The following is a 26,955-nucleotide window of genomic DNA, read 5'->3' on the forward strand; positions in this document are numbered from 1 at the left end:
AGGGCACCTAGGTTGGTTCTATAGCTTAACTATTGTGAGTTGAGCTGCTATAAACATTGATGTGAGTTTGCACAAGACACTAATTTTTTAAAGCTCTAAATAAATTGCAGAAAGATCAGTAGAGTAGAGAGAAGGGAGTAGGGAACAGAGGAGGAGAAGGAAGTGCTGGGGACTGAATTAAAGCAAATTAAATTCTTTGCTTTTGTGATTATGTCAAAATGTATCCAAATGTATTATATAACTAAAATTATTCCATAAAAAGCGTGAAAAAAACCTCTATTTTATAACTAAAAGGCTCATAATGTTTGAAAGAAAAAATTTTTGACCCATAAAAGCAACTATAGAAAATTAAAAGTATTCTTTAATTCAGGAAGATTTACAGATTATCAACCTACAATATATAGATCATTGGTTTATAATTACCTAGTAAGAAAATAGGAATGCTGTAGAATGCAGTTAGAAAATTTGAGGCTGTTATTAGGAAGAATTTTCTGTTTTCTAAGACTGAATACTGGGATATATTGATCTTGAAGGCCCTTTTGAGATGGTTTATGTATTCTACTTTATTTTTTATTATTTAGATCATTTCATACAAGGTATATGATTATCTTAGCCCACACACCTTTCTTAAACTACTCAGGTCCCCTTGATAATAATTATAGGTTTTAGTGCCAAGTGTTTTGATTCAAACTTTAAGCTTTAAGTAGTAATCCCAACGTAAACTTAGAATAAGACAGAATACTCTTTTCAAATTGCTTATTACTTTATCTCTTGTAGAAAAGTTTTTTGAAATGAAGAAAGGACAATGTAAAGATGCTCTAGAAATTTACAAACGATTTCTAACTAGAATGACACGGGTATCTGAATTTCTCAAGGTTGCAGAGGTAAGTAATATCAATCTTTTTTGGGAAATGTAATTTTGAAACTACTAGCTCATTTACTTCTAGCGTATAGCAGAATGCAGAATTTGGCAAGATATCTGCCACCAAGTCATAGTGTATTGGGGTTAGAAGTGACCTTTGAAGTCATCTCACCCAACCTATGACTCAGAGCTGTACCCTACACAACCTCCCAATCAGATGATGATCCTACAGTCTTTCTTGGCTAAGAAGATCATTGGTGCTTTGCAAGATGGTTCATTACTCTATCCTACATGATAGCTATTTTTTATTCCTCATTACTGAACCCTAGGTTTGACTTTAGAAAAACTCTGTTCATTGTTCTTAACATGTGAGTCATAAATTCTGACCCTCCTTACATTGTCAATGATTGAAACACAATGAAAAAGTAAAACAGAAAGCATAATTCATTTTATAAAGTTTATCAATTATTTCTTAAGGATATTATACCTAATCATAATAGCCATAATTACACAGTTGTGATCCTGAGGCTATCTTTGAGTTGTTATTTTCTTTTACAAATTCCAATTATTGAATTTCTAATACTGGTTTTGAAAATTTTAACGTTGTTGTAGTCTTCTAGAAGGATGATCTGTGGGGTTTTATCTCACATGACAACTAACTGATTGCTAGAGACTAACCAAAGTGGAGTATGAGAGTGAATCTGAGGTTCAATAGCAAAACATACAACACATGGATTGTGGGACTTTGATGTCATCCTGTGCTATTTATCATTCTGAGAATATAACCTAGGGACACACATTTCAGACATACAACTTAAAAAGTGCTATAAGCCACGCATTATCTTTCAAGCCTCATTTGTTCACAGTAGTAGTAATTGTCTCATTCAAATGAGATCAGAATACTATCAAAAAATGCAGATTCTTGAACTTCGACATATAACACATAATCAGAATGAAAAACGTTAACTATACTATGGGAAGTAAAAGATAAATATGAGCTTATGTCAGTTACATATACATTAAAGCAGGCATGTTACTGTGTGTTTGCTCTTGGTCTTACTGATGTTGGTTGCCTTTAAGAAAGGATAGGACTGCTTGAAGTTTTTACTTTTGCTGCTACAAAGACTTTATTATCTGTATTTGGTATGACTTTTCCATGGCTTAAACATAATTATCAGTACAATCTAGTGGAATTATGCCCAAGCTCTCAGAGCAGATTATTTCATTGTTCCACTCAGTCCTCAGGCACATGCTCCCCAGTCTTCCCGTTTCTTACTGGGTATGAGTAAGGAGCTGGACATGTGGCAGTCTGAGGAATATGCTTCTCTAATCAGCAGAAAGGCTGGGCTCAAGAGCTCCATGAAAAAAGGGCTACTTATTTGTCCACTCTTATTTTTACATGTAAAATTTGATTTTATTTATGCCTATTGATACCTTGTGTTAGCACCAACTAAACTTAGGCTACTAAGGAGATATTAAAAAAAATCAGATATAGTTTTAAAAGTCTGTCTTTAAATAAAGGAATAGTAAATAACGCGTTTTTATTTGAACAGTGTAAGTAAGATGTTTTTATAATATGGATACTAATTTACAACAGTATTTTTTAATTTGTTCTAATTTGTTTTACATGACAGTAGAATGCATTTTGACACATTGCACACAAATGGGGCACAACTTCTCATTCTTCTGGGGGTAATGGTGCTGAGTCACACCAATTGTGTGATCATACATGGATATAGGGTAATAATGTCGGTCTCATTCCACCATCCTTCCTACAACATTATTTTTAATGGAATAAACATTTAGACCACAATGGAATAACCCTAACCATTTGCAGTTTCTTTTTTTATTTTGGTTGCATTACTCATAATTTGAACACTTATTGTTCAAAGGCAATGTTGAGTGGTTGGGTTATGATTGATTAATATAGAAAATTTTCAACAGATGTACAAACTTTTCCTTTCTACCAGAGTACTCATGTGGTATATACATGTATGGGCTCGTACTTCGTAACTATCTCATAGTTAGTACTTTTTGCCTGAATAGTTCATAGAAGATTTTTAGAATGTTATTGAAAAACCGTAACAGAGGCTGGAAGAGAAGCTCCGTGGTAGAGTGCTGGCTTAGCACATGCAAGGCCCTGGATTCCATTCCCAGGACCACAAAATAAAGTAAAACAAATGATGCACACACACATATCAGATATTCAGAAAATATTAACAGTAAGTTATCCATCATATAGTTAAACAATTTTCATGGAAATATTCAAATTTCCCAGTAAATGCTTGAAGTAGAGAAAGCTTATCATGTCTTAGATTCTTCCACTGAATTCTCTTAAGGCAGACAACTGAAACTTTGTAAATGGTTGTTTTATAGGTGTTAGGCATTTCTGATAAACACTTACCTTTGTGTAGAACAAAGTTAGTCTTAGTTGCTCATCCAAGGTAAATGTCAGAAGCATTGTAGTTTTGCCTCCCAGAATGTTTGCAGATAGAAAGTAATAAAATTTCTGTCATACACCTCACCTCAACCCTCCAATCAAATTGTGATTCCAAAGTTCAGGGCAGTAAAAAGAGCAACCTTGGCAAAGGATTCCTACATTGTATCTTTTAACAGAATTATCCATTTAATGGAAGCACATCACCTTTTTCCAAAGTGATTCCAGTATTAGATATTCATAATATATTTGTTTTTTTAAAATGCTTCCACCATTCATATTAATATTTTTAAATTCACTATATACAGAGGTGTTAGAGTATGGGACTATATGGAATGAAGTTAATTTACTCATTCATAATAATATAAATGACATTAGGGAGGCATTAGTGACATCTCCAAATCCAGTGTTTAGTCATTGGAAGGTAAAATCTGGAATGCTGGATTCCAGCTTGATTGGGTCCACAGAGATGGGGACCAGTGCTAGACATCCACAACTGGTCTCAACAGTGGGTGGTTTTGCTCCCCTCTCCTCTTTAGTAGACAATATCTAGAGACATTTTGAGTAGTTACCCTAAAATTGACTACTACCAGTCACCCGTAAGGTCACCCTCTATCCTTCTGGCATCCAGAGGATAGAGGCCGGGGTGTTACTAATCATCCCGTGATGCACAGGTCAGTCACCAAAAAAGAATCATCTTGCCAAAATGCCAATAGTGCCAAGGCCAAGAAACATGGCTCTAGTCATTAAAAAAAAAAAAATGCAAAAGAAAGAAGAAGTAGTCAAGATACAAATGGTTTGGGGGCGGCATTGTTTGTTCATCTGTTGCAATACTGGGCATTGATCCCTGGAACATTCTACCAGTGAGCTACATCTTGGGACCTTTTAACTTTATTTATTAGGGGCTCACTGAGTTGCCCAGGCTGACCTCCAACTTGCAATCCTCCTGTTTCAATCTCCCAAGTAGCTGGGATTACTGGCATGTGCCACCTCACCCTGCTACAAATGGGTGTTTTAATCTCCTTTTTGCCATATCACCCTCTTAAAAACCCAGTGATTTTACTTCATGCATTTACTTCTATGTTTCCATTAGCCTGATCAAAGCATTTTATTTTTCAACTTTTTCTCAACTTTTTATTTTGAAACTTACAAAAGAATTGGTAATTTTCAAGCCTACAAAAAATTGATAGAGTTTGATGAACACATACACTCTCTTCATTGATTCAGTTTTATTAATAGTTTCCTATATTTGCTTCCCTTCCCCTCTTTTTCCCCACTTACTCCCATGCTGTCCAAATTACCAATTTGCTTATGTTTTCGCCCTGTAATCTCACTTCTGCAAATGTATCCTACAGATACAAAATGGTGTGTGCAATATTGCTTGCAGTAGCAAGAGATTGGAAGCAATTCTAACGTCCATTACTAAGTGACTCATTAAATAAACCACAAGACAAGGAAGTTCTATATAACTTTCTAAAAAAATGAGGATATTCTGTGCTTTGATAAGGATGCATCACTAAAATATATTATTATATGAAAAATATAAGTTTAGTGTATGTGATATGCTATTATTTGTGTAAGAATGGCAAAATAAATATACCTATTTATTTTTCATAAATGGTTCTTTCTGTAGGAAAGTAGAAAATACACCCTGAACAAGTTATTAAAATTCTATAAATAAATATTCAGTGTCCAGAGAACTTAGTGAACATAATTATTAAAATTTTGTCTAACCAGCTTCTTAGATTTTAGTTGCTATTGACCTTGGAAGATACTTTAAATTTTATGCTTTAGTTGATTTTTACTTACTTTTGGATCCCAGTAAAATTCTAAAAATTTGTTATACATAACTATATTAATGAAATCATTGCTCTATTAAGTGGAAAACTAAATAAAGAGCATATGTTTAAAATGAGATATATCTATATATGAATTCTTTTACGCCAAACTTGAGCTGTGGTTTTATCAAATTCTGTGGGGTAATCTTTCATTAATCGCAAAAAAAAATTGTAAAAATCCGACTAAGTAACTTCTTATTTTTTAATCCACAGCAAGTTGGTATTGATAAAGGTGACATTCCTGACCTCACACAGGTAAGTAACTCTCTCAGTGGAAGATTCATTATGCATGAAATTATTACTCTAGATATTGCCACAAATAGGCATATTTTTCTGTGTTTAGTGGATTTTGAATTTAGGTCAACTTTCTTAGAAATTATTCTATCTTGCTTATTTTTTTTCTAGTTATTGACTATATTTCTGGAGGCAATGGGAAAGTTTTCCTGCCCTTAAGATGTATTTTCTTCTTCAGAGTCAACTGACTTTACTAATTAAGCTCATCTTTTCATTCTTGAACTTGAGTCAGAAGGAATCCTTGAATGATGTTAATAAAAGCTATGGAAAGCGTCTATTGGTAGGCAATCAGAACATCTTTTGGTAGGGTGCTTTCCTTCCAGCTTGTCCTTCTAGTTTTTCAAGGTCCCTTATATAAAGAAGGCCATGACTGGGGAGAACTCAGACCTCACAGTCCTACTACAGAGTCTGTCTCCCTTGTGAAGAGAAGGAATTCCATATACATAAAAGAAAAAACATTTTTTAAAAGTAGTAGTGGTAGATCAGTGATTTGTGGAGGGTTCATCTAGTAAGCAACAACAATAGAGAGGCTTCCTTATCAATCCTTTTATTTGTCAAGAGAGTTTAGCATGCAGCTCTTGGGGCAGATCAGGGCATCATTCACAGAAGCAGAATAACTGTACAACCTTTCTCATAACTGGAAGAAGCAGGTTTTGCTTAATCACTCTATAATGGTAAATTTCAGTCCCAAACATGCCCTTTAACTAGAAACAATGTTGTAGAAATGATGGGAAAGAATATAGTTCTGCTATCTTATATGCCAGTAATAAACATTATGAAATTTTTGTCTATAAATTTAAAAAGTCATTGTAATAGAAGGAAATCATCATAATAAATTACCCACTTTTAAATAGTATCAAAGTGAGTGCATTTAATGATTTGCTATACTTATGTATTTAAAATGTTAATCTTTAAATTTTTATTAAAAATTAGGGACACCCAAAGAAATAGTTTGCTATCTGAGTATAGTTAAAATACCTATCAAATATCAACAATTCTTCATAAATAAAACTTAGCAATTCAGAACATGATAGCATTGTGTTTTTTAGTTTAAAAATTGGAAGATAATTCTAGGAGGCAGAATATTAGTATAAAATATTCTGCAACTATAAGACAATAGTGTTCTTGGAGAAGGTGTGTACTTGAATAAGATATTGACATCATTTGAGTAGGGATAAAAATTAATGGTACAAAAAAAATTAAGGGTGCATAAAATATTATTTAAAAATCTCTTTATTAGAGGTAAATTTGTCTTTGTAACTCATTAAGCAAAAATAAGTAGTTTCATTTATTCAGCTATAACAAAAATTTACGTGCATTTATCCAAGATAAATAATATATGTTAACTTTAAAAAGATGCATATTAAAATATTTACCTCATTAGATACCTTTTAGAAATGAAAAGTCATCTTTAACACTGTAGATAAACCTCGCCGTAAGATAAAATGAAAACTAGATATTTTATCAAGGAAAGGAGCTCAGTTAAGAATGGGTCCTTCTTTGTCTCAGTTTGGACATAGTCTGAATGGACATTAGGAAAGATTTAAGAGAATACTTACATATCTTTTGATTTTTCAAATTGGAAAATGATAAGCCAGGTGCAGTGGTATATACCTATAATCCCAGCTACTTGGGAGGTAGAGACAGGAGAATCACAAGTTCAAGGTCATTTTGGGCAAATTAGCAAGACCCTCAAATAAAAGATAAAAAGCACTGAAAATGTAACTTAGTGGTACAGTGCCAATTGGTTCAATTCCCAGTACCCTAAAAAATAAATAAATAATAAAAGTAAAATGGTAGCCTATCATTGAAAGGGTATACATACATTCACATACTGGGGTTTAATTTTTAATGATACCATAATATTTATTATAAGTTATATAATCTCTCAAGGAGTCTAGAGACATGTTGTATTAAATGATACAAGGTGTTTGTTTTCATAATTTGGGGAATAGGCTTCACCTTCACAGAAGCAAAGTCTTCTAATAGAAGCTGTTCTGTAGTAGAGACTCATTAGAATCTGGTAACAACAGTCTATCCTCTGCTTTTGTAATAACCTTAAGAGCCACATAAACTAGAATAGTTTTACAAGAGTATAGTATGCTTCTGAAATGTCTTAAGTTTTCTTTTGAGATTATGGGAAACAGAGCTGAATGTCCTCCATAATTCTTATTTAGAAAGCCCCTCCCACAGGGCTGTTGAAAGTCTCTAACTGAGTTAGGGAGTTAGACCAACTATGACAGTACAGTAGGTCTGAGCTGAAACATGAGATATTCTGGGTTTAGTCCTTTAGATAGTGTTAGGCTAGGATTAGTTGACAAATGAGTCATAAATACCAGGTTGTATGAACTCAGTTTAAGTCCTCTGAGACCAGGTTTTACTCTCTGTCAGGCTTCTCCATGGCTACCATGACCACTGAATCTGGCCATAGCAATGGACAAAATACCTAATAGGAGAGGGTTAAAGACATAATGTAGACCAAAGGAACTTCCTATTGACTGCATACAGAAATAGGTACTTGTAATTAAAAAATAAATAAATAAATAAAATTAGAATTCTTCTTACAGCAAAATGTAAAAGTTTGATGTATATCTTTTAGGTTAGAGAATACACAGTAAGTACCACTGTGGTCATCTATAACCCTTTTTAACTTGTTCATGTAATCATCACTGCATTTAAATGATTCATGGTCTGAGCACAATGGTACATGTCTGTAATCCCACAACTCAGAGAACTGAGGCAGGAGGATCACAATTTTGAAGCCAGCTGAGGCACCTTAGTGAGACCCTTCTTAAAAAATAAAAAGTGCTGAAGATAGAACTCAGTGGTAGAACCCCCCTGAGTTCAGTCCCCAGTGTGTGTGTGTGTGTGTGTGTGTGTGTGTGTGTGTTTAAATATAACTATCAGTGAAATTTTCAAAATACATTTAAAAGTAATGTTTCAGGTAAGAAGTAAATATGATGTTGGAACTAAATGTTTTTCCCCCTGCTTTCAAATGGTTTCTTACAGGCTACAATAAAAAATTTTGAATGACCTTTTGATTGCTCCTTTTACTTTCGGTTTTAATGACGCTTTATGATCTAAATTATCTGAATTGTAGATGGATTATTCCCTTTTGATCCTGGGCATCACATTCAGTTGTTAATTCATTTCAAGAAAATAATTTTTAAATATTATTTCTTTGGCGGGTATTGTGTGTGTGTGTGTGTGTGTGTGTGTGTATTTTCCCAATTTAAACTATCTCCATTTATGAAAAATATCTTAGGTTTTGATGTCAGGAATTCTGGTTGATCTTAAAACTACTGGTAAAGAAAAGTCTCCTTTTAAAGACTATACCACTGATGCATCGGTAACCATGGAAATATTTGTTATCTATTAGTTTTCATAGTCCGACTTATTCTTTGGTTTTGTGTTTCCATCTGATTTGATTTGACTTTGGCTTTTTTTTAAATGAGAAAATAAATAGGCTGATAATTATACTTTGTTATCTGGAGTTACTTTTACAACAGCAGAGGCATTCTCAAAGTTTTGCTCCTTGGAAATTTAGACCATTTCATTTGTTGTCTCCTGCAGTCCAGGATGTCCTTGGTGCCATAGACAGTAGAGAAGGCACACATTCATGCACTCCTAGACATTACTATTAACATGACTTTCTTTTTTAACTCCAAAAACATTTTAAGAATTTGTTTCTCTTAGATTTTTCATGTCCTTATAATAAATATAAATGAAGCACTTTTAAAACCTCTAGGATAAAAAGCTCCAAACTTAATATTGTGTGCAGTGTATTGCTAAACCCCCCTTAAAGCCAGAGTCAGTTTTACAGTCTTGTATTCCTTTGTCAGATTTCTGTTTCAACTATTGTGATTTTTTGTGACTTGTACTTCATTTTTCAATTTTCTCAGTTAAATTATTAAGAAATTCTATAAGAAGAATGAAATTGCTGACTGTCTTCATGGTGATTTGTTTTACTTAACTAAGGAACTTTAAAGGAGAAAATATGACCCATATATGGTCTTCTCTATTTCATGACTATAAACAACATTTGTCTTTAGTAGATGGTGTTTTAAATTTAAGTCTAGCAAAGGATCCCAACTTCTTTTTATTGCATTTAACACTCAGAACTCAAATCTTCTGACTTTTAAATTATAAAAGTTTAGGATATGTAATATTCATATAAATTTTATTGATAGACTTATAAACTCAAAATTCATATGATTATTATATACATAATTATATAATTATAAATGTAAATACTAAGCAAAATAAAACATACTTATTCATAAATATATAAAGATTACTAAGTGAACAAAAATATTAACTTGATTCAAGTTAATATTAACTAGTCAAGGAGTTTCTATGACTCAGAATAATTTTTTCTTACCACATCCCAACAACAACAAAAATTGAATGTGAAAAAGTTTAAATTCATATGCACAGGCCTCCTAGTTTCTTCATTATCACCATGATAATCATCATCAACCATTAGCATGATAATTTTGGATTTATCAGATATGAATCCATCTAAAATTTTTGAATTTTTTAAAAATTTTTAATTCATTGTACACAAATGATGTACAACTTTTGTTTCTCTGGTTGTACATGAAGTAGAGTCACACTGTTTGTGTAATCATACATGTACATATGGTAATAATGTTTGTCTCATTCTATTATCTTTCCTTCCTCCCACCCCCTCCCCACCCCTCATTTTCCTTTAGTGGATAAAAATTTTGAAATTTTGAAGCCACTTATATATTTTTCTTTATATATTTGCAGTGTATGCTCTGTATTCAATGAGCATTTCTTTAAGGTTTACAATCAGGTATATAGAGCAAAATTTCCTTTATCTCTCTTAAAAATTAATTTTTGAAGACTTAAAACTATACCCTTAGCTGCAGCTTACTGGAATTTGTTGATTGAGTCTGTTTTTACCTGAGTTACATCTTAATATTCTAATTTTTATAATTTTCTAAATTTATTATATCCCCTGATAATTTTTTATTTGATAGTCCAAAGCTTTTGAGATAACACTGATTAGAGCTGTCCCTTCCTACCACATCTCTGTCACTTGAATCAAGTTAATATTTTTGTTCACTTAGTAATCTTTATATATTTATGAATAAGTATGTTTTATTTTGCTTAGTATTTACATTTATAATTATATAATTATGTATATAATAATCATATGAATTTTGAGTTTATAAGTCTATCAATAAAATTTATATGAATATTACATATCCTAAACTTTTATAATTTAAAAAATTTAATCAGAATTTTACTTTGTCATTAAACATATAGTTTAAAATGTAATTATATTGAGTTCTTCGAATTCTGTGAGACAGTTTTGCAGTTAGAATAGTTACTGTAAAGTCCTTCAAAATTAGTTTCACATTAATTTAAAGAACAATTATCAGAATTAAAAGTACCTGTATATGTAGTTTGCTGTTTCATTCATGAAATGCTTCTCTTTGAGTGCCTGTGCTGCTGTTAAGGTCTAGTTTGGGTTAAAATTATTTGTGAAAGATGAAATTAAATTTCTAATGCTTGGGAAATAGGTTGGGTAAAATATTTGTATGACCCTATTATTTCTCTTCTAATATACAGTAAAATGCCATCACTTTTTTTGCCTGAAATTTTATTTATAGAAAGAAACATTCAAGAACTTCTTAATAAATGTTGAAATGTATTATTAATTCTGCCACTGCACAGTGCTTTTTATGTATATAAATTAAATAGCTCAATAATAAAATTTTAATTATTTTGTCTATTAAGTTGTATTATTTCCCCACAACTCTCACTTCGTCCCCTTTTTAAAATATGGTATGAGTTTTTCCTAATATTTCAGTCAAATAAGGAAAAGTGAGGTTTTACTGTATTTTCAAACTTCTGTAAATTTCTAGTTGGGCACTTTCTGACTTGGATACAAATACCTGTTCTTTTTCTACTGTGGTTTTATGGGAAGGTTGTGCACTTGATTTCAGTTTACTACATTTAAGTAATATCTTAGCAAAAGTCTGTCCAACATAGCCTCTACACTGAAAACCTGCAGAAAGGTTATTTGGTATGCAGGAGAGTTAAAGATGGGCGTATCTGAGATTCCATGGATCTTAAATATTTAAACACCAGAAGAATCTAAAATGAAATTATCTCACTTGAATATTGGGCTCCACCCATAAACCTCCACCATACAAAGTTAAAGTGATGTTAGAGTGTGTTTACTTTGAAAGAAAGCAATGCAGACATTTATTTTTACTTTCTTATTATAGGCTCCCAGCAGTCTCATGGAGACCCTTGAACAACATCTAAATACATTAGAAGGAAAGAAACCTGGAAACAAGTACGCATTAGTTGTGTATTCTAAATAAGATGAAAAATACTAGAATCGTTCTTTATAAGAATGAGACTTATCATGGTAAACTTATACTACTGTAGTTTCAGGGTATGCTATATTGTAATTTTTCCCCTGCCCTTCCTTGTAACTTGTGTCAGTATGAACTCATGAGTAGGCAATCTACCTGTAGGCTAATGTGGCAGATTAATAGATTATTCCTATGTTGACTGAACTTGCTAATTTACATATTTGCCCTTACGAGAAATCCACAATACAAAGGAATTGCTCATGTTTAAAAATTAAAACTGTTATGGTTGGTCATGAGTAAAAACAAAGCACAATTCTTCTAGCATCCTGAACACTGTTGTGTTACCGGCCCTTGTCAATAAAGCAAAACCCTCAAGTATAGTTTCCAGGACTCTAGTCTCCCCACTTAGGCATGGCATAGCTACCGACATTTTACTCAGGTCTTTTTATGGTGGCAGCAGCAATCAAGCAATGATAAGTCCACTTTACTGGATTTTTTTACCTTTGTGTTGGTACTTATAGTTTTGACTCTTTTTCCTTGTTGCATGCAAAAAATGTGTAGGTTCCACTTTTCCATCTTTCCAGCAGGAATAAAACTTGTCTGTTCTTAAGACCCAGACCTTTCTGGTCTATGTGCCTTGTTCAGCTATAATTCTGCCAGTCTTGGATGATTACCCCTGTGCTGCCTGTGTAAAGCTTATGCATACTGGGAGGACTACCTGCAGTCCTAGTTTCTGATGAAGCCTTCCTTAACCATGAACTTCCCTGCATTGTGGCTATTTATTTCTCAGATATGTGGACTTCAGTAGATTTTGGTCTGAAGGTCAGGAACTATGATGTACTTCATTATCTAAACACTTAATGTCAGTGTCCCTATAGAGTCAACTTGAAATTTGTCATTCTTGATGATACCAGCTTTATGCTATTTTATTTAGCTTGACAGCAGGAGTTAGCAGAGACAACCAGTGAACTGATCATTGCAGGGCTGTAGGCTGATCATAGATTTTACCTATGATAGAGTGGTCAAAATGTCACTTCTTTCTGCTTTCTTTTCTCTGAATATTCTCCCCAAACCTAGGTTTGTGTGTCTTATTACTTTTTTTGCTGGTTATTTCATTAGCTAAGTGGTGTTTTTGTCATCTTTTCCAAATGAATATAGTAATCATTGTTTGTTTTAAATGATAAACAACAGTAAAGAAATATTTCAGGCTATCATGGCAGAGTTACTAGGAATGATGGATGGCAGAACCTCTCTAGGGCTTTGTCAAGGTCTGCCCCAGTTTAGGTACGGCCATGGATGAACAGGTTTTTAATGTGAGACTGCATTAAATCACAGCAGTCCAGTTATTATTGGCCATCCTCTATTAGGGTATCCAGGAAGCCCAGTGATTTGCTAGGGATTATACAAATGTAGGCAGGAAGCTATATGTCCCTGCTCCTGTGGCAGAATGAGCTCATTAACTAAGGAAATGTACACATCCCCTAGAGTTAATCTCTATCCTGTGCAGCGCTAGACACACCCTGTAAGCCAGTATCACCTTCACCTTGCTCTTTTCACCCCTGGGTGCCTGTGCTCTGTATAGGCCCACACTTCCCCTTGTTTTTTGTTAAAGCTGCCAGCATACTGTAATCACCAGAGAAGCTTCTTTCCCTAGTTTCAATCTCTCCTCAGCCCTGACTTCAAATCTAAATTCGCCCCCTAGTGGCCATTGCAAGCTAATTTTGGAAAAATTAGCCATTGATGTTTAGCATTTCTTAGAGAAGTGGAATGAAACTCAGTAATATTCCATTTGAATTGCCTTTTGCCTAGGATAATTTTTCTCTCGCCTTTAAAATCACTTTATGCTTGTCATATTTCTTTTCTGAATTGGCTGAGACCACATTTGAATTGTCTTTTGTTTGTTCCCTATTTTGAAAATAAATGAGCTATAATAGTTAACTATTTTCTTCTTTGTATGTTCGTGCTTACCTGGGAACTTAAGTGAAGGGTGAGTACTACATGGAGTGACTTTTTTTGCATTTTGTAATTATTAAAAATGCAAAAACACTCTTAAGATTCCACATTTAGTACTGAGAACTTTTTAAATTGATTTCATTTTACACATCTGTGTTTTTTCATTATGCTTTATTTTTGTCATCTGAGGTGACTGGCATAAATGGTTTTACTTTCTTTTGGTCTTCTTGGATCTACACTAACAATCTACTTTAGGTTTATAAATATTTCTCTTCAATTTGAGAAATCAAAGAGTTTTTATTTGTTAAGTAAACAAAAGTTTTCCCCCAGCATATTGCAGAAGTGCCAAAAGACAGTTTTGAAAAGAAAATTGATTACTTGAAATTGTTTTCTTTGTCATCTAGTAGCAGTTTGAAACTATTCCAAATTCTTATCAAGTATATCCATAAAATGAAGCATTTAGAAATCTCTGCTATGTAAAATATTTATATTCTTTATATTTAGTGCCTTGTGTCCACAGAAGTTTACTTTTGAAATTGTATGTGATACAGTATAATACACCCTTGTGAATTATCTGTTTCTACTAGTCCACAGGAGAAAAGGGAGAAATTTATTTTATCCTAAATGTGTGTTTATTAAATGTGAACAGTACAAGAAACTCAGGATGTCTTTTGTAATTAAGATTATTTGGAAGATGACCATAGATTTTTCGCATCTGTCTTTTTCTAACATTTATATGCAAAACTATATAGGAATTATTGTTGTGAATCAAATAAGAAATAATAAAATTTCCTCTTTTGACAGCTTACATTACCATATTGGTAGGAAACCTTGGCATTTGCTGTGTTCATAGTAAAAACTCATGGATTTGATCGTAGCATTGTACAGAATTTAGAGTAGATTACCCTATGGGTCATTCTTTCTTTCTAAAATTATCACAATGCATTTGTTTTCCCACCTCAGTTTACTATGTACTTGATTTCTCTAGATGAAATTTAAAAAATAAGCATTGCTCTTTAATAAACGTTGTTACCTATGTATAAAAGATTATAGTATTTTCCTTCATTAAGGGTAACGAACAATAAAATAGAATATCAAGCAAGGAATAAATAAGAAGCAGCAATTTATGCGTTGTGTAAGAGAGGAACAAATGTGCTGGCTCATTTGTGTTTTCAGTGGGGCACACTGCAAAGAACACCAGCACAGGCTCTGGGCAGCAGACAGACTTGGAGCTGAGCCTTGGATTTACCATTAAAGAATGATGAGTCTCAGGCAGGCTGTTAACATTTCTAAGCCTAGAAGCCCTCCAATGTTATTCAGTGATTAATGATGCTTTTTAAAGTCACAACCCCATGGAAGTGCCTTTGGTCCTCACCGTTTTTTTATTATATCAGAACAAAGGCCAAATCTGCTCAAGGGGAACAGAGGTCACCCATATGGACAACATAGTTTCACAGAAAATAAATTTTTAAGACTTCTGGTTAACTTATTGGTTATAAAGCAAATAAATGAATGCATTCTTATTTAAAATTTCAAATAATACAGAAAATGCCAGGTGCTGTGTAGAGTGCTAGGATATAAAACATGGGATGAGTTCCTTCCCTTCAAAGAATTAACCTCCAGGGATGAAGACAGATAGCGAAACAGACAATCAAACTATAATGTGGCAAGTGGGATAATAGCTCAACAGAGACAGTAGAGATTTTCACTTGCTTATCCATGGGATAACTACAAGTACCATTTAGTAATCCTTTCTTGTGGGTGTTTGACAAACTGATTCTTGTACCAATTATATTTTTCACACTTAGCTTTGATTTGATGTTCTTTAACAGCAAGTAATACAATTCCATCATTTTTACTTTAACTTTATTCTTACTTAAGGGCATAAGATATGATATCATTTTATATCATACTTTTGAATGTATTTCAAAAGTTCATGCTTATTCTCAATTCTCTTTTCTGTGTTAATATTTGTCATTGTGTCAGTACTGCAGGGAATTGATTCATGAGGATTTCCTGAGAGAGAAATTAATTTAAATTTATTCTTAGAAAAAGACCATGTCAGATGACATGTTTTTTTCTTTTTTTTTTTTTTTTGTTTGTTTGTTTTTGCATAGTTAGGCTATTATTTTCTTGGTATTTTATTTAAGTTTAATTCACTTTCTTTTCCAATTATATAAAGGAAAAAAGGTGGAAGTGTAGAAATCATTAGCCAAAACTCATGAGAGAATTTTCAGTCCTCTGCTGTACTAGACTTTTAAGTTCTTAAGTAAGTTTCTGTAGATAAAGAAAATACTGTGAATCTCTTTCAGTAGACCCTTTGAAATGAGAAATTATAAATAAATGTATATGGAAAATATATTAATCTGGCATATAATATTGATCAGTTGGTGGAAAAAATCACAATATTGTACAAAATTCCAATTACCTTCTGCTAATTTTTTTTACTACTATTATATGTGATATTTTCTCTGTAGATGAGTAGAACATCATCCTTGCCATCCATTAAGACCCTGAATATACCATTTTATTGAAATATATTTTGTCTTCATTTTGTTTTACTACTCATTTTTCCACCAGTTCATGTGAGTAAAATGTAAGCTGTCTAGGTAATTATTTCTGGATCATTTTCTATTGATGATGTACAAAAGTCAGTGTGACAGTAATCTAACTTTTGAAGAACATTTAGTCTTTCTGAATGTTCCCTTATTCCCTTAGAAACAAGCATCAAAGTCCCTGCTCTTTTTCAAGGGTTCCACTAGTCATAACAGAATGATGGGAGTGTTTTTTCTAGCATTTTCATTGTATTCATGAAACTAAAAACAGACACACTTCAGGTGTGTGAATATGGATGGTGAGTCATACTTCAGACTCAGGATACACAGGGATCCTTTTTTTTCTAGGGTTTCTGCTTTTATGCATCACAATAAGATTAAATGAATAGCAATATATGTTAACCTTAGTGAGCTTTTTAACTTTTTAAAATAATAAGGTTTTTAAAAATTATATATAACATGCTTTTTCTCAAGTCTTGGCAAATCTTTTGAAAAACTGCAATTTTGACTGTTTGATTTTGATAGGCCTAGGCAATAATATTTGGCTTAAAGAACTGAATTATTTGAGATAAGAGAAAATAATTTTTAAATCCAGAATTTCTAGTACTAGTAATTAAGCCAATAGGAAATATTGGAAGAGGATATTATAACTAAGTGAAAAATTAAAGAGGATTAAAATAGCTTATCCATTACTTGAAAAAAACTGTATGTAAAGCAATTTAATGCTAGACAAAGTGATATCAAACTTAAATGTGTCTACAAATGTATTCATGTATATTCAGTTTTAATTTTCTTATGTTGCCTTTTAGATCTGGTGCTCCCTCTCCATTAAGTAAGGTAAGTTTGGTTTTGTTTTTAATGTGGTTTTTATAATCATTCTACCATCTCTGTACAGTTCAGTGACATTAAGTATATTTATATTGCTGTGTAACCATCAGCACATACATTTCCAGAACTTTTTTCATCTTCAAAAATGAAAGTCTGTATTCATTAAACAATAATTTCCATCTATCCTCCATCCAGTCCTTGTCTCTATGAACTTGATTACTCTGGACAATATTTGTCCTCTTGTGACTGGTTTATCATATTTAACATGTCTTCTTACCTCAGCCAAAATATAGCATATGCCAAAATTTCCTTCCTTTTTAAGGTTAAATAATATTCCATTGTATGTATATACCACAGTATGTTCATCCATTCATCTATCAATGGATAGTTGAGTTGCCTCCATCTCTGGGTTATGACAAATAGTAACTGCTGTGAACATGTGTGTAAGGATTATCTGATTCCTACTTTCAATTCTTTGGGGTAGAATTGCAGGGGATAGGATTTAAATTTTTTGAGAAAAGGTAAGTTGTGTTTTAATGTATTCTCCTTTATATTAGCTTATCAGTCCCATGTACTATAGTTATATGTAATTTATTGGCACTAGATGTTTGAAGTAGGACAGATTTTCATTTATTAATGTTACAACTGAAAACAAATGTGTCCATGTAATGTTTTACTGGTTTCAGAGCATTTTCACATATTCTGAATCAGAACCCTGTGAGATAGGTAATATACAAGGTATGACGCATATTTTAATGGCAGAGAAAAAATTGTAACTAGGCATCTTCCCACAAACCTGTCTTTAGACAGTCTGCTACCATAGTTTTAGTAACTCCTTTACCTCCCCATTCTTTTTTAGCATGCTGAAGGACAGAATTAGGATTACCAGTGGTAAAAGCATTTATTTCCAAAGGTCTGTAGTTAACATTTGCTATTGTATCTCTCAGGTGAAAGTGTAATAGACATGCTCATTTCTCTTTGGCAAAATTGCACTGTAGAATAGATGTCATTACAGACATTCAAGTATGTCATTTTGACTGTGCTGCTGATTCCCAGACACACTGTACTGTGCTAGTGTCCAGCTGGCTAGCTGCTTAAGGTTCCCTCAGGACCTCAAACAAACAAATTAAACAAGCAAGCAGAAAGTTTTCTGGTTTTTCTGATAGAAATCCAGTTTTAAAACCATCATATCTATGTGAAAAATTCCAACATATGCCTGCTGAATAGAGCGTGATGAAATTGTGGGATGGTCTGTTTCAAAGTTCTGGCCAAATAAAATTAACGGATGTTTTCTTTTCATAATGTTTATTTTTCCCTTGCTCTCATGTCTCCTCAGAGATGATTATATTACAAGGCATCTTAATGGGCTTTTGTAGACCTTCATTTCTGCATTAATGTTGGGAGGATTTATTTTCTGTCATCAAGGTCCCAGTGTTGTCTTAAACATCACTTTCTCCAAGTTCATTTACAAATATTGCCTAAAAATAAAATTGTTTTAGAAGCATTGCTATTGTTTACAATAGATAATATATAATTCATTTTAGTTAGCTTTTCCTAGTCTGTTGATGACCTTTTATATTGCATTTGGAAGATTTGTACTTTTGTTGAAGAGAGAAGCTTGAGTTGAATTTTTCTAAAATATAATATCCATACCTCTTACATGTTGTCTTTCTCGATTGACTGAGTGCTTAGAATTTTTATCTGTTGAATTCTGACTTCTTGATTAGTTATATTCTTGAATGAATAGATGTTAGACAAATACTATTCAAGTCGAGTTTATTATAAATTCCTCATCTCATCCAATCTTCTTCTTAAATTATTATTTTTAAAATTTCCTCTAAATTTGGTTTATTGAAATCAGACACCCAGCTATGGCAGTAACGGATAGACTTTGCTTGATCGTGGTCTTTGTATATTTTATTTGCTGTTATATCTCTTTTCTACTTATAGAATTAAGTATCAGTAGGTTGTTTTGAAATGTTCCATCAGTATTTCTCTTGTGAATACATGGAAAATTAAATATACTGGATAAAATAGAATTAGGATGGCTACTACACACAAATTTTAATTTCTTAATATGTTAGTTGATTATTAACATTAACTCCTCTTCTTTTAAAAAAATAGTCCAGGAAAACAAGGTTTAGACTTTATTTTACTTTTATTTTTGCCTATTTCATATAGGTAAGATATCCTTAAGCAGTCAGTGGCTTGAATCTTGCTTGTGAATTGTTCCCCAACTCCTGACAACTACTTAGGTTGAATGCCCGGATGTTAAAGTGAGAGGACTTCACATGAAGTCTGTTTAGTATGAGAAGGAAAAAGGATGACCTTGGTTTTATAGCAACTATTATTACTGATAATTTTTGAAATATTTAGCAGCTAGTAAGATCCTACCCAATAATTTTATATTCAAATATATTTAGCTTTGATTTTAAATACATGAAGAGAAGTCATTGCAGTGTTTGTCTGAATATTTTATCAAAATTTTAAGTAAATTATATTTAGCTTTTAACATTTAAGGCATGATTGTTATGATTTTGATTTTAAGTTTTCTTGAGTTTTTTTTTTTTTTCCTCCCATGAGGAATTATCAAAAAATTGCTGGGAATGTCATATGTCTGCAAAGCTCTGTGTCTTATAGATTCATATTTGATTAGTATTGTGCATCTTCACTTTCAGTCTTCGCCAGCTACAACCGTTACATCTCCTAATTCTACACCAGCTAAAACTATTGACACATCTCCACCGGTTGATTTATTTGCAACTGCATCGGCAGCTGTCCCAGTCAGGTCAGTTGATGAGTATGCAGTGAACTGTTTGTTAATATTTTGTTCAGGTTTTGTTTTCTTGTCATGTACAGTACCCAAATGATTTCACCAAATGCAATCTATTTCCAGTAATGTGATATCTGAGGTTGTTTTTGCTACACAACCTAAGTTCTCTCACACTCTTACAGTAACTTAGGCCTGTAGCTCTTTAATGGTTGGAAAGATCTAAGCTATAGAAATTACCTTGTTACTTAAACATTTGGGAAAGAAGAAAAATGATGCACATACCTTTAGGTTCTTCTGATATTGGCTGATATGGAAAATGTCTACTAAAATTAATTTCTTCTTGCAGGAAATTTAAAAACTGTTTTAAAATGTTTTAAAAAGAACAGCAACAACCAACTTGGAATTATAGGCCAATTAGCAGGTGCATACAAGGAATTCAAACTCAGGCAGTAGGGAAAAGCTTTCAGGGTATTTCTAAGCAGCTTTCATAGCACCTGTGTGTCAGAGCCGTAGTGATAAAAGTCAGTCTGATTGTGCATTCTGTGGAATCTCAGAGCTACCAAAAGAATCATCAACTCATAGGGGTTTCCTTAAATGAAAATTATGGGTCTAGTCTTGGTTCTTTTGCCTTGAGACCTTGAGAGGATTCTTGTCTCCTGTGTAGTACCTATAAATGTGACTCTGAATACCTCGAATTTGGAGACTTGAATTTTATACCCATGTTAACTGGGTGCTTTATTTGTTTGGTTCTGCTTTTTATAATAGCAAGCGTGGTGAAATCAAGTCCTTTCTGCTACTGTATTAAGATAAATTGCCTCTTATAAAATCTCTGATTAAACTCTTAACATCTTATTTTCCTTTTTGTGTGTGTGTGTGTGTGCGTGTGTGCGTGTGTGTGTGTGTGTGTGTGTGTGTGATACAGGGGTTTGACCCAGGGCCTCACACATGCTAGGCAAAAACTCCAGCACTCAGCCATACCTCCAACCCCTCTTATTAATAAATGTTTTCCTTTCTGCTTAGTCCAGTTGTATTTACAAAATGGATCTCAAAATTAGGCAATATTTTCAGAGATCTTAAAAGAGTTTTTGAAAACAGCATAATCCTTTCTTCAAAAGAATATTACTTGGAAACCTAATAGGTAAACAAGATAAAAACAGAACTGCTGTTTTGAGGTAAACTTCATACATTATAATCTAATTTAGGAAAAATATAAATTTGTGATTAATTATTTACTTTAATATTCTTTGGTTTATAAATTCTTTATAAGACATGAATTTTTTTCTATACAAAATTTTAGAAATAGAGGAAGAATAATCTTCAGGTTATGATTTTTAATTGCCCTGTAGAATATTACCCATGGATCAAATGTAGCTTGCTGCTTTTGTAAATAAAGTGTTAATTGCAATAAAGACACATCAATTTATTTCTGTATTGCACATGTCTTCTTTTGTGCTACAGGCAGAGCTGAATAGTGATAGGAACCACCTGTCCCTCAAAGCCTAAAAAAAATCACCTATTTCTTTACAAAAGTAATCTACCAACCCTTGCTATATTTTCCAAAATATTACTCTTTCACCGGATTTAAAATACCAAAATCTTTGATATTTTCTACAAAGGTATCTAGGAACAGCTTGACATGATGAAGTTTCAACATCTGATTTTAAAGTTGTATTTTCCTCCCAGTGCTTCTAAACCATCAAGTGATCTGCTGGACCTCCAGCCAGACTTTGCAGGAGCAGCGGCGGCGGCGGCCCCAGCACCACCGCCACCTGCTGGAGGAGCCACTGCATGGGGAGGTGAGTGGAATCAAACAGGCCTGTCATTCTGCAGGCATTACGGAGTTGTTTTTAGTCAGGTAAATTGTTATATTTACCTTCCAGTCATCCAGAACACTGATAGAAACTTGGAGAGAAAATGCTAAGAATGGTATCCACTTATAGAAATATATATTGAGAAAGAGACAAAGAATGATACAGTTTAAATGTTCAAGTAGTTAAATACTTTTATTTTTACATACATACTTATATTTTAAAAGTTGTAATACAGGAAGTGTATTACCTTTAGAAATTTATTATTAGATTATTTTAGAAATTCTTCTTTAGAGATTGGTGCTTTAAAGGAATTGAATATTCCCATGAATTTATATTACTCAAGACAGCATTTCTAATTTGGCTTGATCTGGTGTAGTTCTTGGCTAGCATTAGGCCTCAAATGGTTTAATTCACATTGTATTTGTCTTCATGAAATTTAAATCTATTACAGATTGTTGTCTGTGTCAGAAAAAAATCCACATTACCTGATCAAGAGTAATCATATCTAAGGAGTTAATTCCTGTTTGATTCATGGATCTCAGAAAAATCAGGCTTTTATAAATATTTAGGTATTTTATACTAATATAAAGTTAAGGTAATTGCTATATGATTCTCAAAACTGCAAGGAGTTATTTTTTAATATCATGCTGTATTACATCAAACATCAGAATAAAATTCTCAAAATATTTAAGACATGACACAACTATAGAAGCAACACAGGTAAAAGACTTGGAAACTCAGTAAGAGAAAAACAATTCGATGATACAGCTGGTTCAAAGAGTGTTCTGAGGAACTGGGTGTTTATAGACGCTTGAAAGGAATGTTCGAATAAGATAGTGAGGTTAGACACAATGCAACAAAAATCATGATCTTGATACCAGGCAAAAATAATTTGCATCATTAGGCAAGATCTGTAACTTAATAGATCTTTTCAGAATTGGAGTTCTTATTTAATAGTAAATAGCAAAGGCAAATGAAGTTACATTAGCCTAGATAATTAAATAATCCTTGGGTGGGTTTATAACATAGTATGTTAGCAAAGCATCAGAAGTACTTTCTGTAATCTCTTGATCTTAATTCCAAGTTTTTGGTTACAAAAATGACAAAAAGTTAACCACTTCAGAAATAAAATTGCTAATTATAAACATGAACATTTTAAGTGTTGGCTTATTTCCATTTAAATGTTCAAATGTTTAAATGTTCTTCTATATTGAAATGTTCAACTCCTAAGGCTAGAACTCTCGATTTCTTTAGATTGTTCTTGAAGCTTCATTTCAATATATTAAATTTCAGCTGGAAAAGGAAAATATTGCTGAAAATATTTATGAGGATATTATTCTTGTGTGCCCTTTTTCATTTTGAGATTTCTTTTAGATAGTTACAATTTGCTAACAATTTCTTTTCAGTACAATGTCTTACACAATGTATTGTTTTCCTATTTATTTAAGGATGTTTCAGATCCATACCCTTAAATCAAATTTTCTCAGCCATAAAATTCATATGTAACTTTAATAAAATTTTACAACTTAAAATTTGGTTTTAATTGTAAATTTGTTGAGTTATACAAAGTTTTTTCAGTCCTATGTGGATGAGTTATTTTTTTAATTCCTTCAACCATTTAAATAAGATTGTGTTCATACTTTATACAAATATCTATATATATAGATATATAGATATATAGATTTAGTGATGAAAGGAAGAGGTGCTTCTTTTTCTAAACTTTCCCACTAGAGGGAGCACTTTTAATTATCAGTGCAAGTACAGGCTGGCAGAGGCTGGGGTTTAGGGCTGAATGCTCACATTTTATTTTAAACTGAGAGGCACTTTTCCACTGAGCTGCATCCCCTATCCTTTTTATTTTTTATTTTGAGATAAGGTTCACTAAGTTGCTTTAGGGTCTCACTCAGTTGTGGAAGTTGATCTCGAACTTGAGACTCTCCTACCTCAGCCTCCCAAGTCTCTGGAATTACTGGTATGGATTACCACACAGGGCTGAATGTTCAACAGCTGATGAATAGACACATTTCTATCACAACAAAACATCCAGAATTGCAGCATTTCAGAGAGAAAAGCTTACAGTGAAGTACTAATAAGTAAATTCTCTAATTTCTAAGCAAAATTTTATAATCCTTAAAAAATTGAAGTAATTAATTATAATATGAAATAGAAAATAATAGTTACCCTTTCTTTGTATTTATGCTATAAATTCCTAGTGATTGAAAATGATGCTAAATTGTAACAGATGTGTGTGGGGGATAGTTTATCTTCCATAGTGTTAAACAAATGTGATTATTTTCAGTGTCAGATTTATGTTTCTCAGTGTTTTAAATGTCTTCTAGAAATTTTGATTTATTGAGTTCTCACATTGTTTTGAAGACCCTAAAAATAGCTCCCTAGTGAATTTCAATAAAATCTCTTCATGATTAAAATAAATTTCCAATGGCATTCATGAATTCAAATATGAGCCCTGAGATATATCACACAACAGAGAATATAGGAGAATGCCCCTGTTCATTTGAATGCTTAACCTGAAGTTATTATATAATTAAAAATAACCCTTTATAGTTAGGATGCTAACTATAATTCCACTGCCAAACACTAAGAAAGCCTGAACTTCCTGTCAGCATCGTGACCTCAGAAAGTCTAAAAAGTTTTAATGCCTCATAGCCCCTCTCAATTCATCATACAGATTCTTCTCACATATTGTCATACAGTATTTATAAGTGTGTGGATTATATATCACATTGAAAAACATCAGATAGTGTGAAACTTATGAAAAAAAAATGGTTTATGTTACGATTTCCTTTTTTCTAGCACCTAAACTTCCTTTTGCTTCTTTGCCTACATACTGGTATGTTCTATTATCTAACCTATAGCTATCATAAAGCTCACACTGGTATTCAAGGCCTAAATCACACATCAAATGAAGAAGATTAATAAAGTTCAGATAACTATCTTTTCTTCAGAATTGATGTTTATAGTGTAGTGAAATCAGTCAAAGCAGATGAATGATAAATCTGGTAGGAAATACTTTGAGTTTGTCATGGTTGTTTAGGCCAGACTTCAGATAAAGTCTCTTGACCACCCTTGCCCTCCATTTTCTTATTTATTTATTTATTTATTTATTTTGATTCATTGAAACAAATGGGGTATAACTGTTGTTTCTCTGGTTGTATACGAAGTAGAGTCACACCATTTGTGTAATCTACATGTACTTAGGGTAATGATGTTTGTCTCATTCTGTTATTTTTCCCTCCCCCCAACCCCACCCCACCACTCTTTTCCCTCTATACAATCCATCCTTCCTCGATTCTTGCCTCCCTCCCACCCCCTGTTATGTATCATCATTCACTTATCAGAGAGATCATTCAGCCTTTGGTTTTTGGGGATTGGCTTATCTCACTTAGCATGATATTCTCCAACTACATCCAGTTACCTGCAATGCCATAATTTTATTTTTTATGACTGAGTAATATTCCATTGTGTATATATACCACAGTTTCTTTATCCATTCATCAATTGAAGGACATCTAGGTTGGTTCCACAATCTGGCTATTGTGAATTGAGCAGCTATGAACATTGATGTGGCTGCATCACTGTAATATGCTGATTTTAAGCCCTTTGGATATAGGCCAAGGAGTGGGATAGCTGGGTCAAATGGTGGTTTCCTTACAAGTTTTCTAAGGAATCTCTACACTGCTTTCCAGAGTGGCTGCACTAATTTGCAGCCCCCAGCAATGTATGAGTGTACCTTTTTCCCCACATCCTCACCAACACCTATTGTTGCATGTATTCTTGATAATAGCCATTCTATGATAATAGCCATTCTAATTGGGGTGAGATGGAATCTTAGGGTAGTTTTGATTTGCATTTCTCTTATTGCTGGAGATGTTGAACATTTTTTTCATATATCAATTGATTGCTTGTAGAGCTTCTTCTGTGAAGTATCTGCTCATTTCCTTAGCCCATTTATTGACTGGGTTATTTGTATTCTTGGTGTAAAGTTTTGTGAGTTCTTTATAGATAGAGAAAGCAATCATGAAATTCATTTGGAAGAATAAGAGACCCAGAATAGCTAAAGCAATTCTTAGCAGGAAAAGTGAAGCAGGGGTATCACAATACCAGACCTTCAACTATACTTCAGAGCAATAGTAACAAAAATGGCATGGTATTGGAACCAAAATAGACAGATATATCAGTGGTACAGAATAGAGGACCCAGAGACAAACCCACATAAATACAGTTTTCTCATACTAGACAAAAGTGCCAAAAACATACAATGGAGAAAAGATAGCCTCTTTAACAAATGGTGCTGGGAAAACTGGAAATCCATATGCAGCAAAAATTAAACTAAACCCTTCTCTCTCACCCTGCCCAAAACTCAACTCAAAATGGATCAAGGACCTTGGAATCAGATCAGAGACCCTGCATCTTATAGAAGAAAAAGTAGGTCCAAATCTTCACCTTGTTAGTTTAGGATCAGACTTCCTCAACAGGACTCCCATAGCACAAGAAATAAAAGCAAGAATCAATAACTGGGATAGATTCAAACTAAAAAGCTTTTTCTCAGCAAAGGAAACTATCAGCAATGTGAAGAGAGAGCCTACAGAGTGGGAGAAAATCTTTGCCACACATACTTCAGATAGAGCACTAATCTCCATTTTCATATCTATAAAATTGGAAGCTCATCTAGGGGATCCCTAAGGTCCCTTCCAGCTGAAATTTCCATGGTAATAATAGATAATGCACTTATGCTTTAATCACAAATGTCCTGGGAAGTTACATAAAGTCAACATGTCTTTATTCTGTGCCTTGCCCTGCTTGGGTATTGGTATGGTTAAATGTTTCAGCTTGAGCTCTTATTTCTTCATATGCTGCCGCATGTTGGACATCAATAGACCTTTTGGGAGAGGGTGAGTAAAGTTTTATTTTCAAACTTTTTTTTGAGAGACTTACGTGTCTTAATAACTGTCCTCATTTTGACTTTTTGGAATCTGGTTTATTTGTCCTTTCCTTTCCTTCGCTTCCATTTGCTCTCTGTCTCTGGTGAAATACAGATTCTTTGGCTGCACTTTCCTCTGTTCCCACTGAAGCACAGATTTCAGACCCGTTTGCACCAGAACCTACCCCTCCCACTACAACTGCTGAAATTGCAACTGCTTCAGCTTCTGCCTCAACTACCACCACTGTGACTGCTGTCACTGCTGACGTGGATCTCTTTGGAGGTTAGTCAGTCACATCTCTACTC

General features: G+C 33.1%; 1 protein-coding gene across 12 annotated transcripts in view; it reads left to right on the top strand.

Annotated features, from left to right (window-relative positions):
• Window positions 1-26,955, top strand: part of Snap91 (synaptosome associated protein 91) — a 139,545-nt gene that overhangs the window by 72,808 nt on the left and 39,782 nt on the right. For 8 of the 12 annotated variants that reach the window (XM_047558079.1, XM_047558078.1, XM_047558083.1 and 5 more), the window contains exons 8-16: window positions 778-884; window positions 5,351-5,392; window positions 11,695-11,765; window positions 13,769-13,774; window positions 17,105-17,132; window positions 19,802-19,911; window positions 21,580-21,692; window positions 26,606-26,620; window positions 26,765-26,932. In XM_047558079.1, the coding sequence (XP_047414035.1) occupies window positions 778-884; window positions 5,351-5,392; window positions 11,695-11,765; window positions 13,769-13,774; window positions 17,105-17,132; window positions 19,802-19,911; window positions 21,580-21,692; window positions 26,606-26,620; window positions 26,765-26,932 (660 nt within the window). The remainder of the gene's footprint in view (window positions 1-777; window positions 885-5,350; window positions 5,393-11,694; window positions 11,766-13,768; window positions 13,775-17,104; window positions 17,133-19,801; window positions 19,912-21,579; window positions 21,693-26,605; window positions 26,621-26,764; window positions 26,933-26,955) is intronic. The other 4 variants (XM_047558084.1, XM_047558090.1, XM_047558081.1 and 1 more) reach the window with 1 other exon arrangement.

Source organism: Sciurus carolinensis, chromosome 7, assembly GCF_902686445.1.
Source record: "Sciurus carolinensis chromosome 7, mSciCar1.2, whole genome shotgun sequence".
In the NCBI taxonomy this organism is placed as follows: domain Eukaryota; kingdom Metazoa; phylum Chordata; class Mammalia; order Rodentia; family Sciuridae; genus Sciurus; species Sciurus carolinensis.